Genomic DNA, 20461 nt, shown 5'->3' with positions numbered 1-20461 from the left:
ATTCCGATGCCGACGTGGAGGGCGATGGATGGAACACAGTGCTCTAGCCAGAACGGTCAGATCTGAATTGGTTCTGCTCTGTGATTTCGCTCAGTGTTTCAGCTCCGTGATTCAGCTCATTTCAGAGGGTGGCCGCGTCTGGCTGTGCTATGATGTCCATCAATCCCACCTTCGTCGCCAGTGTTAAGTTGTGGGTGAACATATCAGACGTCACACCGATTCTTCAAAGCAGCTCTTTATTTGTAAGCTGGAACAGAACTGAACAGCAAACAGCTCAGCCGACCTGCTTTTATAGGCAACCGGCTGTCAACATTGTAGCAACAACAACCCAGGGTTTCCCGCCTAAAGTAACTGACGTGGACCTGAGTGAAAACTATATACATGATACTCCTGGTGGCCAGGGTGAGAACTTCAATACATAACACCGATAATAAAGCCTTGAAAAGACCAGTGGGGGTCTTGCCTGTTCGCTCTTGAGCAACCACACCGGCACACACCTAACAGCGACATTCAAGGTCTGAGTTGTTCGTGAACTAAGCTGTCCAAAAGCCAAGGTACGGCTGTAATTAAAGACTCCCATCGTCCCCTGCAGGAATAGAAACTGACATGGGGCAATCCTAAGAAAGATTGTTCAAAGGTTACTTACCTCAGCCGGTATCAACAGGAGGTAATAAAATGGCCAGAGCCTGCAAAGAGGAAGGGTGTAAAGGCATGAGGGCCTTAACATTACTTTGTCTGCTCGCGCTAGAGAGGCTGGAGCTGCAAGAGTATTTTAGGACCAAAATTGCCAGAAATCTGATCCGATCTGGAAAAAACCCAGGAGGGCGATACATAAAGCATTGGAAGTCAACAATCTTGAGAGGGCGGCAATTCCAGAGAAAAGAGCTGTGTAGCGTCAATCTTTGTAGCGTAAAGGACAAATGAGGATGATTTCTTTGTCAGCCTTGAACTTCTTTGTGCATTTTGGAAAGATGTTTTTGCGTGCCTGGTTAATACTGTGCCAACGTTTGTATATTCCCTAAAAATGTCAGCTGTGTTGCTTGGCCACTTTGAGCTTTGAAGTGAGCTGCTGTAACCACTTAGTGAGCCTCTCCATTCATCCCCATATTGACCCCACTTTTCATCTAAGCATTGCCGCCTCTTTGCATTTGTCATTGAACCACGACCTGAGAGAGAGAGAGCGCTGCTATTCATTGCTAGCTTTGTATCTATTCAGAGTAGTAGACCAAAGAACTGTAAGTGATTGAATGCACTTGAGGTGGATCTATGGGGTAGCACCGTTCTTTACATTGCTGCTTAATGAATGTCTCTTTCTTTCTCTTCCTGTCTCTCTCAAGCAATATTGCTCTGTATAGATAACAGCAGATTGTAAAACAGAACAATGTGTGGGCAAAGTCCTCACCAGTCCTTTCTGAATGGGCGCAAGCAAGCTTCCATACTCCATGGGTATAGTCCCACCCAGATGTGGTCTCATTGCTTTCAGCAAGCAAGATAACCTTGTGCTCAAGTTCTTTCGATTTTTTAAAATGCAATTCAACCTGGATGTTCCTCCAACTTGGGATCAAAGAGGACTAATAATAATAATAATAATAATAATAATAATAATAATTCACACAGTTGCCTGTAAAATCCCATCATGACAAAGTCCCATTTACCCAGCTGGGGGAAAAAGCCTTTCAGAACAAAAAGAGAGAGTCTTCAGTGGTTTCCAGAAAGTTCAGATAGTGGACGCCAGGCATATCTTGACAGGAAAGTTATTCAACAGAACCGGAGCAGCCACACTAAAAGCCCTGCTCTGAGTTGATGTAAAGTAAGATTCTGAGATTTTGGGAACTTGCAGGAGAAGCTATTCTGCAGACCACAGCAATCTATTGGGTATCTAACTAAGGCCTGTGGGCCGGATGTGGCCCAATTGTCTTCTCAATCCGGCCCGCGGACGGTCCAGGAATCAGCGTGTTTTTACATGAGTAGAATGTGTCCTTTTATTTAAAATGCATCTCTGGGTTATTTGTGGGGCATAGGAATTCATTCATCCCCCCCCCCCCAAAAAAAATATAGTCTGGCCCACCACATGGTCTGAGGGACGGTGGACCGGCCCATGCCGAAAAAGGTTGCTGACCCCTGAGCTAAAGGATATGGTAGTCTCCTAAATAACCTGGTGCTGAGCTGTGTAGGGCCTTATATGTCAGGGTTGCAAGACTGGGGTGTGTGGGGGGGAATATGATGTAGCAGCCACAGTTGCTTCATCTTTTTATTGGGATATGGAAATGTATACTCTCCAGGTTGCAACCTGGTAGCACTTTGTAAGCTGTAGTAGTAGTAGTAGTAGTAGTAGTAATTATCATTACTATTACCATTACTATTTCTTTGCCCAGCTTCATCTGAAGAACACAAGGCGGTTTACAGTATAAAATGCTTATTAACAAACATTGGTCCGATAAAAGGTATCTCCTGTGCTGTTGTTAATTAATTTGTGAATCACTTTCCACGTATATCTCCCAAAGCAATTTACAGAAGCATCCATCAGAACAGCAGCAATAGCAGCCGTATAGATTTACACATAACACAAAATGAACACCTTTTCATCTAGCACTAGTGGGAAACGAACAAAAATGTCTTCAATTGTTTCTGGAAAGTACAGTTCCACAGAAAAGGAGTAGCCACATCCAGACCAACCTCAATAGTAGCCCAACATAGAGTGCATTGCCTATCTCATTCTCTGGGCTGAAAACACTGACAATACATACCAAAGTGTGTTAATGGGTCATGATTTACTGGACAGTCGTCATTATTTGAAGTCATTAATTCTGGATGAAGAGGCTGGGAAAGTTGATCTACGGATAGTTTTGCAATCCAGATGACAGAACCTAATTTTCTTTGGCTGATGGTTTATTTTACCATCCAGCTAGCTGTATAGTTCATGGGGTTACAAGCACTGTTGAGATGTATTCAATTACTGGGCATACTGAATAAATAATCTTAGGTCTGCAATGCAAGCATTAGTGGACTGGTTTTACTGGTTTCGTTGGTTTAGACGATGTGCTTTGTACAGAGGAGATTAGAGAATCATGCACAGATGGAGTTTAAAGATTGGAGCTATCTTGCCCTTTTGCAAAGTGGCACAAGAGAGTTCTGATTAAATGTTTCTCAGGGTTCAGAAAAGTCAGGGATTTCATCTGAAAATCGCCATATGTTGCTTTAAAACTGCAGTTGCTCATTGAATACATTAATCTGTCAATTCTTGGCCTTTATGCAAATGGCAAATCTTTACAGTGTTTTTTTTTTTTAAAATACCCCCCCCCCCACCAAATAGAAATGGAAACAATAGCAGCAACCTAAATTGAACAGAATATGTGTCTGGTTCATACCCATAAACTCATTTTGTAGAGGGAAGGGTACACTGAGCAACAAAACCTAAGCACAGATAGTTGAATATGTTGACAAAGTTTTCTAATGGGTGAAATAATTTTGATTTTCAATATGTAACAAGCTTTCCAGTTGCTTCCCTTTTGCATTCAGTAGCTAAAACACAGGAATATAGGAGCAACTGGACTTCCACCTGAGCAACTGAAACTGCATGGATAGAATATTGTCTGCATGTTTCCCCTTCTGTTACCATTTAAACTTGTTGTTGTTGTTGTTGTTGTTTAGTCGTTTAGTCGTGTCCGACTCTTCGTGACCCCATGGACCAGAGCATGCCAGGCACCTCTGTCCTCCACTACCTCCCGCAGTTTGGTCAAACTCATGCTGGTAACCTCGAAAACACTATCCAACCATCTCGTCCTCTGTCGTCCCCTTCTCCTTGTGCCCTCCATCTTTCCCAGCATCAGTGTCTTCTCCAGGGAGTCTTCTCTTCTCATGAGGTGGCCAAAGTACTGGAGCCTCAGCTTCACAATCTGTTCTTCCAGTGAGCACTCAGGGCTGATTTCCTTAAGAATGGAGAGGTTTGATCTTCTTGCAGTTCATGGGACTCTCAAGAGTCTTCTCCAGCACCATAATTCAAAAGCATCAATTCTTCGGCGATCAGCCTTCTTTATGGTCCAGCTCTCACTTCCATACATCACTACTGGGAAGACCATGGCTTTAACTATACGGACCTTTGTTGGCAAGGTGATGTCTCTGCTTCTCAAGATGCTGTCTAGACCATTTAAACTTACCATACCTTTAACAAAAGAAAAAGAATTGGGGGTTGGAAATTCAAGAATGGGATGTGGAAATAAGCCCAAAGAGTTAAAGAAAGAAAAGGCAAGGCCATTAATAGTTTTGAAGGAGAAGGCAAGAGAGATGACTAGTTTTGGCATCAGAGTGCTGGATGGATGTGAGTAGGCCCAGGCGATGTATCGTATTTGGTTCCTGTTGGTTGGTATCAGGGTACTAGTGAATAAAGAAGATCACGCAAGCCTAAAGTCTGGCCTCGTTGATTTTAAACTGTGTGCTGCAGCTGGTATCTTTTAGGTGATGTTAGATAACGGATTTTCAATGTTGGATGTTTTTCACTAAACTGGAGTGGCCTAGGCTCAGGTCCGTATAGGTAAAGCTATGGTTTTCCCAGTAGTGATGTCTGGAAGTGAGAGCTGGACCATAAAGAAGGCTGATTGCCGAAGAATTGATGCCTTTGAATTATGGTGCTGGAAGAGACTCTTGAGAGTCCCATGGACTGCAAGAAGATCAAACCTCTCCATTCTTAAGGAAATCAGCCCTGAGTGCTCACTGGAAGGACAGATCCTGAAGCTGAGGCTCCAATACTTTGGCCACCTCATGAGAAGAGAAGACTCCCTGGAAGAGACCCTGATGTTGGGAAAGATGGAGGGCACAAGGAGAAGGGGACGACAGAGGACGAGATGGTTGGACAGTGTTCTCGAAGCTACCAGCATAAGTTTGACCAAACTGTGGGAGGCAGTGGAAGACAGGGGTGCCTGGCGTGCTCTGGTCCATGGGGCCATGAAGAGTCGGACACGACTAAACAACAACAACAACAACAACAACAGGCTCAGATGCGAGAGTATAGCTTCTGTGAAATAACTGGTACCTCTTTGGCACCTCTCTGGTCTGGTGTTCATAACCGTGTGTTCTTCAAGTCCTGGTTTTCAACTAAAGCGAGTGCCCATGGAACGATGCCAGCCCACTAATTGCTTCCTGGTCCGCGGCAAGGGAGCCAGTTCAGCCTCATGCCAATTGGCAGCATGCTTCAATGTCTTCTTCCTCCAGTAGCAACTGGAGAACTGGCAGGGTCCCAGAAGAAGAGCAGATTTAGTGCCTCTCTATTTATAAAGAGAGAGGGAGAGAAAGAGAGGAAGGGATGAGAGTGGGATGGAAATAAGCCTCAGGGAATCACAGTCCTACTAGCTTTCCCTCTACACCTTGGAAGAGATCAGAACATAGAAACACCTAAAAGGAAAAGCTTGCCAATAGCTGGGTGAGACAAGAGAGAAAGAGAGAATAACTTAATTGAAGCTGAAAAAGGAAGTAAAGCAGAGTAGGGAGAGAAAAGAGAGAGCATTGACAGAAGCGCAAGAGGTGGATTTGCACTGTTTTTAAAAAGACAGGAAGAGAAAAGGCACAAAAGCAAGAGAACACTTGACTCTTCTCTGCCATGTATGAAGTGAGTTGCTCAGGGTGCTGCTAGCCCAGGCACCCCCAAACTCGACCCTCCAGCTGTTTTGGGACTGCAATTCCCATCATCTCTGACCACTGGTCCTGTTAGAAGAAGAGTTTGGATTTGATATCCCGCTTTATCACTACCCGAAGGAGTCTCAAAGCAGCTAACATTCTCCTTTCCCTTCCTCCCCCACAACAAGCACTCTGTGAGGTGAGTGGGGCTGAGAGACTTCAAAGAAGCGTGACTGGCCCAAGCCAGTTAGCTAGGGATGATGGGAGTTGTAGTCCCAAAACATCTGGACGGCTGAGTTTGGGTACGCCTGTGCTAGCCTCTACTCCAAATTGCTGGAAAACCACTACCCGTTTTGTCTTTTGGGAAGATGTTTGGTTGCCGCCTTACATCTTTTTGTTAGCATGCACACAAGATATCTCAGTGGGTGGTGGACGCATCTTGCTTCCTGGGGCTGCTTCCAGACTGTCACTTTTTGTGGATATGATCTGATCATAAGCCGGCAAATTTACGTTGTGCAATATCAAGTGAATTTGGTGCTTTTTTGTGACAAACCTGTTCTAACAAAAAAGCACCATCACCACAGGTCAGAATTTTTGTCGATCACGAAGAACTTTCTGAGGGTAAGAGCTGTTTGACAGTGGAATAGACTCCCTTGAAAGGTGGTGGATTCTCCTCCCTTGGAGGTTTTTAAGCAGAGGTTGGGTGGCCATCTGTCATGGATGCTTTAATTGACATTCCCTCAGGGTGCCTTCCAACTCTACAATTCTATGATTCTGTGAAAGTACACACAGGAAAATGTGAGATGGCAGTGTCACTGGGTGATGTCATATAATATCTGCAAACAAATCCGAATGAATGCTCAGCAAACAGTGACATTGTACAACAATCTTTGTGCAAACTTTGTGCAAACATCTCAAGGTGGATGCTTAGTAAACAGTAAAATGTCATGGAAATTATGCAAAAAATATTCCCAGAAAAGATGCATAACAAGAGCATCTTTAATACAAAAGGGTTTGCGGTGGAGAAAACCACACAGCGGGTTGTAGCTTGTAATGCAGAACTGAAACTGAAAGCATAGCTTCTGAACGTTGGCTCAGTTGGCTCTTGGTATGGCAAGCCAGAAGGGCCAAAATACTACAGAAGATCCTCGTGTTAATGCATGCACCTGAAAATGCTGTTTGAATGCTCAGCTGTAGTTACATCCTTACCTCCACAACCTGTCTAGATAGTGAACGCTGCTAAATGCCCTGATGAGGATGATGATAATAATAATAGTAATTCATATATATCTCAGTACAATGAATAATTACTGTAAGTGATGATAGGGAACATACGATACAACCAACACTTTAAAAAACTCCCAGCGACGAGAATAAAAGATGTTACTCATTAAAACTGGCATCAATTAAACTAGGTGTTACACATTAAAAGCTTGTTGAAATATGTGTCTTTAGTTTCTGGCAAAAGAAACAGAAAGAGGGAGCCTGACAGATTTCAGTGGGAAAGAACATTCCAGAATTGTGGCATCACCACAGAAAGGACCTTGCTCCTCCTAGGTCTCCAGTGATGCATGAGGAGATTTCGAGGATGGGTGCGAGAGATGGCCTTTTCTGGGGCGATGCTGCGACTTTCTGAGTTTCAGCTGCTCTGTACCAAGTGTAACCACAGACCTGTTTTCATACTGAGTGTTCTTAAACATTCTTTTTAGTGTTTTAAACATCGGCTATTAAGGGACGCAGGTGGCGCTGTGGGTTAAACCACAGAGCCTAGGACTTGCCAATCAGAAGGTCGGCAGTTCGAATCCCCACGACGGGGTAAGCTCCTGTTGCTCGGTCCTTGCTTCTGCCAACCTAGCAGTTCGAAAGCATGTCAAAGTGCAAGTAGATAAATAGGTACCGCTCCGGCAGGAAGGTAAACGGCGTTTCCGTGCGCTGCTCTGGTTCGCCAGAAGCGGCTTAGTCATGCTGGCCACATGACCTGGAAGCTGTATGTCGGCTCCCTCGGCCAATAAAGTGAGATGAGCGCCACAACCCCAGAGTCGGTCACGACTGGACCTAATGGTCAGGGGTCCCTTTACCTTTACCTTTATTAAGTTTTCAAATGCCCTCTTCTTTCAGAAGCAAGTGTGGGACAAGCTATTACAAAGGGAATCATTGCAATGTGCTCAGGGCGTGACCATTGGCCTGAGCATAGATGTGTTACAAATGAACAAATGTTTAACCTGTGGAAGGTTTGGGGTGGCAGGCATGCTCTCTTCAAGATGCAAATCTCTTTCTGAACTGCCCTTGCCTCTGTTTACTTCCAGCTGACTTCTTTCAAGTCAAATTCTCCACCCCCCCCCCCCCCCAGTTTGTCTATCTGGTATATATTGTGAGCCTGTGGGGAATGGGAATTACGTTTTGTTTGCTTGATCACCAGGGGAGCACCCCCTTGTCCAGCCAGCTGAGATCTGCAGGGTGCAGTGCCTTCACAGAAGTGGCACCACGCACTTTTGGCTGCTGGGGAAAAAAACAGCTGCTTCCCTTCTCAGGTTCTGGCATGAACTTACTGCAAATCCATGAGAAAGTATGGAGTCCGGCCTGTCTTGATGCTTGTGCACCTGGATTAGGGAAAAAGTTGGGCCATCCTGTACCATCTAGCAAAGTACTGGTATGTACTGCTGTGACAAACATGACAGTGGAGGATTAAGGCCTGTGTCTCCTACACTTATTTGTACAGTGGTACCTCGGGTTAAGTACTTAATTCGTTCTGGAGGTCCGTACTTAACCTGAAACTGTTCTTAACCTGAAGCACCACTTTAGCTAATGGGGCCTCCTGCTGCTGCCGCGCCACTGGAGCACGATTTCTGTTCTCATCCTGAAGCAAAGTTTTTAACCTGAAGCACTATTTCTGGGTTAGCAGAGTCTGTAACCTGAAGCGCATGTAACCTGAAGCATATGTAACCTGAGGTACCACTGTATTTTCGATGGACTGCAAATTTAATCTGGTTTAAATTACTGTGGCTCCCCCCCCCCCAAGATCCCTGGGACCTAGATTGTTGGAAGGGATCTAAGAAATTAATCGATAGCTGCAAAATTTGGTTGTATATGTTATGTGATCTACAAGTATTGCGAATGCTGTTTTAGAGTGAAAGAGAGTCTGCCATCGGACTTTAAATGGCTACTTGCTCTTGCTTGAAACTGATGTGGCAGATTATTTCAGGAACAGGTACTTGCGAGTGTACTGTAAAAACGTTAGGTTACAAAAAATAATGCTGGTAGAATTTTTAGTCTCTCTGTAACAAAATAGTAGACTGTGGCTGCTGGATTCATCTTTTGCAGCTCTCTCTTAGACTTTTGTGGATCTTCTGTAGAAGAAGCTAGATGTTTTTCTTAAAGTGTCATATGCTTGATGCAAAAGGGTTATGGTGCTCTTAAACCAAAAACCTTTCATATTGTACTCTTTCCCCCCATTTTAGGGTTGTGTTTCACCCTACCACACCCAGCGCTTTGGGTTTAATTCTGGCTGCAAAGTCGTTGCATTTACTGGAGACAATCCAGGTAAGAAAGTCAACATTCGCTTGGTAGAATTCTGAGTCTCTCCGTGATTCTATCCCTTGTCTAATTTTTTCTAGGTCCCTTATGATTATTCTAAAGAGGCTGCAATGGTTTCTGTGCCTGGATTGCAGCCATCCAGAAAAAGAAAGGTGAAGTTAAGTCTTATGAAGAACAATGGGACTTAGTTGCACAATTAACAGCTTCAGTCCCATTTATTTTGATGGAATTAAGGTGCGCCTATCTATTCAGTTGTATCTATTGTGCAGGATGTCCTAGTACAGTGGTGCCTCAGAAGACGAAAAGAATCCGTTCCGCGAGTCTCTTCGTCTTGCGGTTTTTTCGTCTTGCGAAGCAAGCCCATTAGCGGCTTAGCGGATTAGTGCTATTAGTGGCTTAGCGGCTTAGCGGATCAGCTGATAAGCGGCTTAGCGGCTTGGGGAAAAGGGGGGGGGGGGAGGAAAAAAACCCTGCAGGAACTCGCAAGACATTTTCGTCTAGCGAAGCAAGCCCATAGGAAATTCGTTTTGCGAAGCACCTCCAAAACGGAAAACCCTTTCGTCTAGCGGGTTTTCCGTCTTGCGAGGCATTCGTCTTGCGGGGCACCACTGTATCTGATACAAAGGCTGATCTCATAATTTCACAGGACTCTCTTGCTTGCATTTTCAGCATCCATGGCAGCAATGAGACTTAGAGAAGGGGACATTGCAGTAAGTGTTGATGTATTCATGCTTTGCTCATACTGCTAATCCAGTGCTGTAGGGGGTAGTTGCCTTGAGCAGCAGTTCTACATTGTACATTTTGGTGTTCGACATATTTTGAAAATACATTTGAAATATCACCTTCAGGTTCTGTTGATTTAAGTGGAAGATAAGGCTACAATCCTTATCATAGTTACTTTGGAATAAGATCCATGGAATGTAATAATAATAATAATAATAATAATAATAATAATAATAATAATAATAATAAAATAATAATAATTTACTATTTATACCTGCCCATCTGGCTGGGTTTCTCCAGCCACTCTGGGCGGCTTCCAGCAAAACATAAAAATACAATAATCCATCAGATATTACAAGATTCCCTAAACAGGACTGCTTTCAGATGCCTTCTAAAAGTCGGATAGTTGTTAATTTCTTTGACATCTGATGGGAGGGCATTCCACAGGGTGGGCGCCACTACCAAAAAGGCCCTCTGCCTGGTTCCCTGTAACTTTCCTTCTTGAAGTGAGGGAACCGCCAGAAGGCCCTCGGCGCTGGACCTCAGTGTCCGAGCTGGACGATGGGGGTGGAGACGCTCCTTCAGGTATACAGGACCAAGGCTGTTTAGGGCTTTAAAAGTCAGCACCAACACTTTGAATTGTGCTCGGAAACATACTGGGAGCCAATGTAGGTCTTTCAAGACCGGTGTTATGTGGTCTTGAGGTAAATCCTTACGTAGTGGGATTTACCTCTGAATTTTAAAAAGCATGGGAATCCTGTTATGCATGTCCTTAAATATTTCCCCATTAAGGTCAGCGGTGCTTAAAATGCTTAATTTTGACTGGATTGTGTGCCCTAAAAAGCATAGGACATGTGCATTGATTACCCTTTGCTGGTCTGAGATAGATTCCATTTCTGTTGAGAAGGTTTTCGGAATGGATTGAGATGATGTAGAAAGAAAGTTGATTAACCAACCTAGTGAAACGACTCTCTGCTTGAATGCATAAACAAGCTTTGTTAAAAGGTATTGGTTAGAGTGAAGTCGGGAGCTAGGAAGGCTTAGGATTCTGTGGCGGCTGTTTCACGCACGCAAGTCATCACTGTATGTCACAGTTGTTCAGTGACGATTATGCATGTGTGAGAATTTACCCTAATAAATCCATAGATTTCCTTTCACTTCCTTCTGCACTATGCTTCACGCAAAGGTGACAAGCCAAGCTGATACCTCAAGAATGCAATTGCCTTAATGTGCAATTCAAAGATAATTAGTACTACAAACAAATGGGTTTAATTTCATTTCTGCATTGCTTTTCATGCACGTTGTGCACTAACACCTCAATTATTTCCTCTCGCAGATTAGCCTTGGCACTAGTGATACATTGTTTCTCTGGATTAAAGAGCCAAAAGCTGCTTTAGAAGGTCACATCCTCTGCAGTCCAGTTGATTCACAAGCCTACATGGCCATGCTGTGGTAACAAAGTTTATATATTGTTTCACGTATGATTACTGTGTTTATTTGGAGTTGGGCCAATGGCCTGTTTCCTATAATCCTGTCTACTCTATTTGAGCACTGGAGTAGGTCCAGTGATCTCTTTTTTACGAGGTGTGTCCCCAGCTAAAATAAGCTTTGGTTACACAATTAGATCTTTTGGGCCTGACAGCACCTCTTGATTCCAGGAGCCCACAAGCCTTTTCAGACAGATTTCTTTTAATTGGTAGGTCAGACATGCAAAAAGTAAGTCCTACCAGCTTCAACAGGACTGAGTTACATAGGATTTCCATTTCAGAAGACTTGCGTTGTGCTATGATTTCCAGACCCCCAACAAAACGATGATGTAACTTTCAAATTTTGATCGGATCTGTTGCGAGATTCGACTGGCATTTTATAACTTTAGCTTTATAATTTACTTTAGTTATAAGAATGGTTCTTTGATGAGAGAGAAGATTCGAGATGAGCATGCCTCTGGCTCATGGGAGGAATTTTCCAAAGCGCTTGTGTCTACGGCTGTTGGAAATGATGGAAATGTGGGTATGTGTCTTTGAAAAGAGGGAAGTATCAAGGTTTGATTGGATGCTTTAGCATCTGCTCCACTGGACCCTTGTGCATCAATGACCTGCTCATCTACCAGAAGAGCAACACAATCTTCTGTTAACTGCCATCAGACACACTGGCTTCAGCAGACTACCAGTAGCCACTGGAAGAGACATAGAAATCACCGTCAGAAAAAGGCAGTGATTCTTCCCTTGCAAGTCACAGTCAAACTCTGGTTTATAACTGTGGGTTCCAGGACCAGTGCATGCCCTTGTTTGCTGGTTAAGATGTAATGGAAGACCGTGGTTTACCAGAAACCAAGAAATATCTATTTAACCAGAACATATGAGGGGAGGAGGGAGGGGGAAGAAGGAAGGGAGAGAGGAAGCAACATGTAAAGGCTTGAACATGTAATGCCCAAACACAAAGTGTAAATCATTCTGCTACTTATTGTTGTCATAATATATATATATATTTAGGTTAAAGATTGTTGTTACAAAACACAAATGTGGTAATATTTTTAACTTTCCATTTAGGCTTTTATTTTGATGTGATGGAGATTATACCGGAGACCGTGGGAATTCACCGATTCAACACACACAACAACAGAGTAAGATCAACCTCACATCTTTTTTTAAGGGTTACTTGAAGCATAATTGAATTCCAGCCAGGGCAACACTTCGACATACAAACCCTTCCTCAACACGTGTCACAACTTTGCATGCTCCAAAATTCATAACCAGGCAATAGCAACCAAAACAGATATCAAGCTTTTCACTTCCCTAGAATGTATGGCACGTCAAGTTTGTCCAGGTCAAGGTACCCCTGACCGTTAGGTCCAGTCGCGGATGACTCTGGGGTTGCATGCTCATCTCGCTCTATAGGCCAAGGGAGCTGGCGTTTGTCTGCAGACAGCTTCCGGGTCATGTGGCCAGCATGACTAAGCCGCTTCTGGCGAACCAGAGCAGCACACAAAAACGCCATTTACCTTCCCGCCGAAGCGGTACCTATTTATCTACTTGCACTTGATGTGCTTTCGAACTGCTAGGTGGGCAGGAGCTGGGATCGAACAACGGGAGCTCACCCCGTTGTGGGGATTCGAACTGCCGACCTTCTGATTGACAAGCCCTAGGCTCTGTGGTTTAGACCACAGCGCCACCCACGTCCCTGGGATATTTTGTCCATGGGATATTTTGAATCAAATCCCTCCTCAGCCCCTGATTTCAATAGCAATGGCTTTGGGCTAGATACTCTTGTCTGTACCACAGCTTTCCATTTTTAAAACGAGAGATAGTAACCACAGCCGAACCTCACATGCTTGTCACAAATATAAATAAAGGTTACAAAGCACTTTAAACACTTGTTTTCTAGCAGTGATCCTTGGGAGGAAGTCCCACCACATCCACATGCTTCCTAGTGTGAGAACTTTGGTCTGCAGCCATCAGTGCAGTAAAACAAAACAATGTGCCGGACCATTGGGGAGTTTGTCAATATTTGTGATACAAGCTTCCTTATTTAAACAGTGTCCATGGGACAGAGAAAAAAAGATTCCACGCCTCACTGAATTAGGCTGCAATCCCAAGCACACTTACCTGGGAGTAAGCCCCACTGAACTCATTGGAGCTTGCTTCTGGGTAGAGATGCAAAGGATTTCACTGTTACGAAGGGAAGTGACAGCACCGCAGGGTTAGTTTTAATCAGACAGCAGGAAGACAAATTTCTGCTGGTGAATTTATCCGTGGCTCTGCTTTCTGCGGGACGCGGGTGGCACTGTGGGTTAAACCACAGAGCCTAGGACTTGCCGATCGGAAGGTCGGCGGTTCGAATCCCTGCGACGGGGTGAGCTCCTGTTGCTCGGTCCCTGCTCCTGCCAACCTAGCAGTTTGAAAGCACGTCAAAGTGAAGTAGATAAATAGGTACTGCTCTGGCGGAAGGTAAACAGCGTTTCCGTGCGCTGCTCTGGTTCGCCAGAAGAGGCTTAGTCATGCTGGCCACAGGACCCGGAAGCTGTACGCTGGGTCCATCGGCCAGTAAAGCGAGATGAGCGCCACAACCCCAGAGTTGGACACGACTGGACCTAATGGTCAGGGGTCCCTTTACCTTTACCTTTACTGCTTTCTGCACTCCACCCCTCCAACAAAAATGTTATGTAAGCGAGCTTCAAAACGTCCTTTACATATGAAGGAGAAAATACAGAAACAAAGTTAGCAGTTGCGCTGGAAATATTTCATCAAGCCTTGATTTCAGGATTGAGGAATATCAGCCAGGACAAGATTATGAGCTGAATTGGGGTTGTCATGATGCTGCGGGAAGGCAAAGTAGCTCTGACTAAGTACAGACTCAGAAGGCGAAGGCAACTTTGACGTATCATAAACCGGGCATTTGGTGTGCATGGTTTTAAAGTAGCCTCTCTTACTGCATTGGACGCATGGATATAAATCTGTTTTTCTTTCTTTACAGGTCTCAACATTTCCCAAGGAACTGGAGATACGGGCCTTGATTGAAGGGCAGTTCATGGCCAAAAGGATTCATGCTGAAAAGCTGGGATATACAATCCGTGAGTGTGTCTATGGCATGACAAGAGAGCTAAAAGAATGCTGCATTAAGCTGATAAGTCCTGTTTGAATAGTTGGATGCACATTCCTGCATTCCCCGCCCCCCCAGGCCGATCTGGATCAAAAAGAGCACAACTGCCCAGCTCTGAGGAGTCCTGCCATGCTGAAGGGTCCCTGTGGGTCAATAGTTTGAGTCTGGGCTAGAGAAAGCTTCCTCAGAGTTTTTCCTTTTCTAAACACTGGATCTGAAATGAAATATCCTGCCTGAGAGAAGGGGTGCTGAAATGGAAAAAGTGGATCGCTTGGATCTACAGACAGTTGAAAGTGTAGTTTGGGTGGCCTTCTTCCTTTTAGTCTTCCCCGCCATATTGTGTGATTGCATCGGTGTCCCTGGAAGTTGTGGGTGACTGATGGCTACATTCTGGCTCTTTGTGCATTGCGCTAAGTCCCGGTGTGGCGATCACACACAGGGCCCCCGGACGTTTGACGGTCTCTTGACCCTGTGCCGCCACTGCGATTGCTTTTTCCTCTGCCACCACCCTGTATCTCATGGGGACACACGGAGTCCAGTCAGTTGTTAACATAAACAAATAATCAAGTTTATTTTTAAATGCAGGAACAAGCTTATGGTTTCAGTTGATTTTTCTCTTGTTAGTTTCTTATTCTTAGTTCCTAACAACTCCAAACTGATTATTCCAACTATCTATCTGACTCCACCTAACAATTCCCCTCACTCTCTCACAATACAACTTTACCAACCCACACCTAAACCTCCCTCTTCCTTCTTCAACTCCCAAACCTCAACCCAACTCAACTGAATGTGCGCCTTCATTCCCTTGATTTTGGCATCGTTCCGAGGAGGCAAGGGGGAGCCATGGAAGTCTAACAGGAGGCTGAGGTTGAGCCGAGCCTATAAGCCACCAGAGCTGATTGCATTGGCGGAGCCTGCCTGCTTTGGCAGCGGCAAACCACTCTGTCCCCAGAGAAGCTCCAGCAGTTGCCACTTCGGCAGCTGCAGCCTTGCCACCAGCGGCAACTAACTTTGGCAAGGATGCCACCAGCTGTACAGCGGCTGTAGGGATTGGTGGAGCTGCTCAGGATCGCTGGCTTGTTCTGATTGGACTGCTGGTTTCGTTTGGGCTGCCGCCACCACTTGAAGGGCCCATCAGAACTGTTGGCCTTGCTAGATCTGCTGGTCTTGAGGTTGGGCAGGAGCAACAAGAGTGGCTTCTGTATCTCCTTCCTCTTGATCCTGGTTATGGGGCAATTTCTAAGGCTGCCACCGCCGCCTGTGGACAACACTGGCCTGTCCCCCAAGGCCAGCCTCTGGCTCCCTTCCCTCGGACAAAGGCAAAGAGTAGTTTGGATTTGATATCCCGCTTTATCACTACCCTAAGGAGTCCCAAAGCGGCTAACAATTTCCTTTACCTTTCTCCCCCACAACAAACACTCTGTGAGGTGAGTGAGACTGGGAGACTTCAGAGAAGTGTGACTAGCCCAAGGTCACCCAGCAGCTGCATGTGGAGGAGCAGGGAATTGAACCCGGTTCACCAGATTACAAGTCCACTGCTCTTAACCACTACACCACACTGGCTCTCGCCAGTGCCACATGGTGCCACATGGCCCCAGCACTCCACACGGGGCTCTTACTGTGTGCTTGCCAGAAGGAAAGGGGTCGGATTCACTCTTGCACTGCCAAGCTGGCGAGGGTATCTGTGTGCCCTGAGCTTATTGATTCTTGGGTCTTCTACTGACTCTTTGTATGACTATGGGCAAGTAACAAACAACTGTTATGTTTCTGAGCAGATTTGAAAGTGCAGAAAAAAAGAACATAGTCTGGGTCTTCTGGGACCGTATTGTATTGGTTTAGACTGCTGGTAGCGAGTGCGAGTGGAGTGCATGAATAAATGCTCCCCAGTGCTACGCATCTCTGCACATGGAAAGCTAGGGGAGAAGGTTAGACTAAGAGAAATCCATGTTTTAAGCAGTAGGGGGCATTGCAGCAGGTACCATTGGGGAAGCAGTTTTAGGGGAAAGCGATCCATGCTGTTATTGCTTCTAATATCTGTATGAAATATACTCAGAGTCGAGTGTGGATTTCATGCTCTTTATTTAGCTCAGAGTAGTGAGGAATGGAAGTTCCCCCGAAATGTCTGCTTTATATACATTATTTACACAATGGGCCCCACGTGATTGGCTAATTCTGGGATTCTCCTGTAGGCCAATCAGGTTGCGGATTCACTTCCACCCAGAGTTGGATTGGGTGGCTCCTGCGGACCAATCAGACTGCTGCATTCTGGATCCTATTGTTCTAGGACCAATCAGACTGCTGCATTTTGGATCCTATTCAACTCAGTACATAACACTGTAGTTGGGGAAAAGCGCACTTTATAATTTAGTATTTGAGTCCTGGAAACAGAGGCTCAGTTCCTGTGCTCTAGTTTCTGTTGTGGCAACGCCTGCTGTTAAGTGATGCATGTGCCTCACGTTTCATGTTTGCCTGAAATCATACCTTTGTGAAAACAATCAAGGTTGCTCTGTTGGAAAGAGAGCTTGTTTTCAAGCCTGCTCTCCAGTCTGGAAACATCTGCTAATTTGGTGTTTGTCGTCTCCAAAATGTGCATATAGATTTGCATGAAGCCCAGGTCTCTTGCAATTAAGATGAAATGTTGGCTTTTATAAAACTACACGCGTGCCTGCGCCTTGCTATCACGTAGTATAACGTCAAGCATTAAAAAGTGAAACTGGTGTGTTTGATATTTTCCTAAATTCTCGTTCTTACTGTGGCTTTATCCTTAGATCTGTGTTCAGTCACTGGCGGTTCCTTTGTGAATGCATAGCAAAAAGAAAAAGTGAAAGGAGTGGTCTTTCTTCAGGCCTTTTCTTTGTTCTCTGTGGCAGCATCTGCTGAAATGGACTTCACCATGAAGTTCTCCTTAGCATGCCCGATGGAAATGAATGGAACTGGTACAGGAACACAACTGCTCTGATGTTGCGTTGCTCTTATTCATTTTAGGGGAGAATTCTCGGTCGATTGTATCCTAGAGGCTTTGCAAGTTTAAAAATGGTAGCTACAGCAGCGGGCAGTGGGGTGGATTTGCGCTGCTCACCTGATATACCTCTGGCTGAATCACTGCAGTGTACTGGGGTGGAGCGGGGTATGGTAGTGAAGTCAGCATGGTGGGGGAGCCAGTCTTGCAAACGCCCCCCTCCTCATTCTGCTTTTCTGAAGTGACCTAGCCATAGAGGCCTGTGAGTGGTGCAGCCCCTTCTTCTTCTGTGTTAGCTGTATGCTTGATTCTTGCAGCTGAACTGAGATATCAATGTGCAGTCGTACCTCGGAAGTCGAACAGAATCCGTTCTGGAAGTCTGTTCGACTTCCAAAACATTCAGAAACTAAGGCACGGCTTCCGATTGGCTGCGGGAAGCTCCAAGTACCAAAGCGTTCAGGATCTAAGGTGTGACTGTATATTATAACCCCAATTCTTAAGGGTTTTATTTACAGGGAGTTATTAAAATGCTTAGGGACGTGGGTGGCACTGTGGGTTAAACCACAAAGCCTAGGACTTGCCGATCAGAAGGTCGACGGTTCGAATCCCCGCCACGGGGTGAGCTCCCGTTGCTCGGTCCCTGCTCCTGCCAACCTAGCAGTTCGAAAGCACGTCAAAGTGCAAGTAGATAAATAGGTACCACTCCGGTGGGAAGGTAAACGGCGTTTCCATGCGCTGCTCTGGTTTGCCAGAAGCGGCTTAATCATGCTGGCCACATGACCTGGAAGTTGTACGCCGGTTCCTTCGGCCAATAAAGCGAGATGAGCGCCGCAACCCCAGAGTCGGTCATGACTGGTCAGGGGTCCCTTTACCTTTATTAAAATGCTTAATAGCAATAATAATGATAATTATTAGTTATTAAATTTCTATGCGACTCTTCATCCGAGGAACATAGGGTAGTTCATGACACAGGCAATGACCATTTCACAAGCATTTGATTGACTCCTGACTGCCAATGTGCACACCGTTTTTGACGCCGGAAGGGGGCGAATGGGGCGGGGGCAGATGGCCCGGTACGCAACCCCCGTGCAAATGGGGAGTTGCCTGTATGAAAATGCAAAAAATGCATAGCAAAGCAACAAACAAAAACAAGAAACACGCACCTCCAGTATAAAAGGCCATAGATTGTTTAATTGCCAAAAGCCTGGGAGACGAGGAATGGTTTTGTCTGGCACATAATGCTATGTACAATGGCGTAGCGTGGGTTGTCAGCACCCGGGGCAAGGCAAGTAATTTGCGCCCCCTAACCCGTGGATTTTAGCACTTTTAAGTAGGGGCAGAGAGCTGCGAGTGCGAGTGCGCCCCCCCCAGATGTTGCGCCCGGTGCGGCCAGCCCCCCCTGCACCCTCCACGCTACGCCACTGGCTATGTATCAAAGGCACCAGGTGAGTCTCCCTGGGGAGAGCATTCAGCAAGTGGGGAACCACCACAGAAATAGCCTTTTCTTGTGTTGCCACCCTGCGGACTTCTCATGGAGGAGACACACAAAGAAGGGCCTCATATGATGACTGCAGGGTCTGGGTTGGTTCATACAGGGAGAGACAGTCTTTGAGGTATTGCGGTCCTCAGCCGTTTAAGGCTTTATAGGTCAAAACCAGCACTTTGAACTGGGCCCGGAAACAAATTGGCAGATGGTTCTGCCGGGAGAGCATTCTGCACTAGCTGAATTTTCCGAGCCATCTTCAGAGGCAGCCCTATGTATAACGTGTTGCAGTAATCAAACCTAGAGGTTAGCAGAGCCTGGACGACAGAAGTTAGGTTATCCCTGCCATGAGAGGGGGCAGCTAGGGCACCAGCCAAAGCTGATGGAAGGCACTCTGCAACACCAAGACTGCCTGAGCCTCGAGCAGAAATAGTTAATCTCTGGTGCTAAAGAAGCATTCCTTCTATTTCTGATGCTCAGGTAGCAGTGCCATTTCTAATGTAGCCAAAATGGCACCCCCTCTGCAGACGAGGAAGCCATTAGCAGATCTGGGGGTAGTCCTGAAGTTTGAAGAAGTAAAAACTAAAATATTTAGGAGTTTTGTTGCAGGTAATTATCTAATCCTCGCTAGGCCTTGCCTCGTGTTCTGGGCAAGGTCTCCAAGTGCACAAAGGACCCAGAGGTCTCTGACCTGCAGAGATTCCCAGAAAACAGCAAGGTCTCAGAAGCTTAACGCTTGACCTCGCTTTCCTTGCCCAGAGAACACCCCACAGTCCCTCTCCCTGAAAAGATGGCCCAGCTGCTGTTTATTTCCTTAGTTCCTTAGAAATGAATGAGAGCCATGGAGAAGCCTGCTCACAATCTGCAAACAGTCGTGTTATAGCCGCATAGCTCCTTCTCCCTACGTCTTGTCTCTTGGTCACTCTGGAGTGGAATAAAGAGATGGGTAAGGTAGATAGGACGCGGGTGGCACTGTGGGTTAAACCACAGAGCCTAGGGCTTGCCGATCAGAAGGTCGGCGGTTCGAATCCCCACAATGGGGTGAGCTCCTGTTGCTTGGTCCCTGCTCCAGCCAACCTAGCAAAAGCACGTCAAAGGGCAAGTAGATAAATAGGTACCACTCCGGAGGGAAGGTAAACGGCGTTTCCGTGCGCTGCTCTGGTTCGCCAGAAGCGGCTTAGTTCTGCTGGCCACATGACCCGGAAGCTGTACACCGGCTCCCTCGGCCAATAAAGCGAGATGAGAGCCGCAACCCCCGAGTCAGCCACGACTGGACCTAACGGTCAGGGGTCCCTTTACCTTTAACTTAAGGTAGATAGATAAATTGACAGAAAGCAAGAACAAAATGCATACCCTCCAACGTTTTTCCAGTGAAAATAGGAATGTCCGATATATTATTATTATTATTATTATTATTATTATTATTATTATTATTATTATTATATTGCTTATACCCTGCTCATCTGGTTGGGTTTCCCCAGCCACTCTGGGCGGTTTACAGCATATACAAAAACTGCTGCATAATGATATATACATTTCAGGGTGACAGACAA

At 45.6% G+C, this 20461-nt stretch overlaps 1 protein-coding gene across 6 annotated transcripts in view; it reads left to right on the top strand.

Moving 5' to 3' along the window:
• The window catches only part of XYLB (xylulokinase), a 117241-nt gene that overhangs the window by 28220 nt on the left and 68560 nt on the right, over positions 1 to 20461 (top strand). For all 6 annotated transcript variants that reach the window (XR_013394771.1, XM_028749906.2, XM_077936724.1 and 3 more), the window contains exons 9-15: positions 8142 to 8260; positions 9069 to 9150; positions 9814 to 9854; positions 11204 to 11319; positions 11762 to 11877; positions 12417 to 12490; positions 14341 to 14437. Coding sequence is in view for 5 of the 6 variants with exons in the window: in XM_028749906.2 (XP_028605739.2) it covers positions 8142 to 8260; positions 9069 to 9150; positions 9814 to 9854; positions 11204 to 11319; positions 11762 to 11877; positions 12417 to 12490; positions 14341 to 14437 (645 nt within the window). In the remaining variant the exon portion in view is untranslated. The remainder of the gene's footprint in view (positions 1 to 8141; positions 8261 to 9068; positions 9151 to 9813; positions 9855 to 11203; positions 11320 to 11761; positions 11878 to 12416; positions 12491 to 14340; positions 14438 to 20461) is intronic.

Source organism: Podarcis muralis, chromosome 12 (assembly GCF_964188315.1).
Source record: "Podarcis muralis chromosome 12, rPodMur119.hap1.1, whole genome shotgun sequence".
Lineage (NCBI taxonomy): Eukaryota > Metazoa > Chordata > Lepidosauria > Squamata > Lacertidae > Podarcis > Podarcis muralis.
The sequence above is the reverse complement of the archived record's forward strand: the minus strand, read 5'-3'. Positions and strand labels throughout refer to the sequence as shown.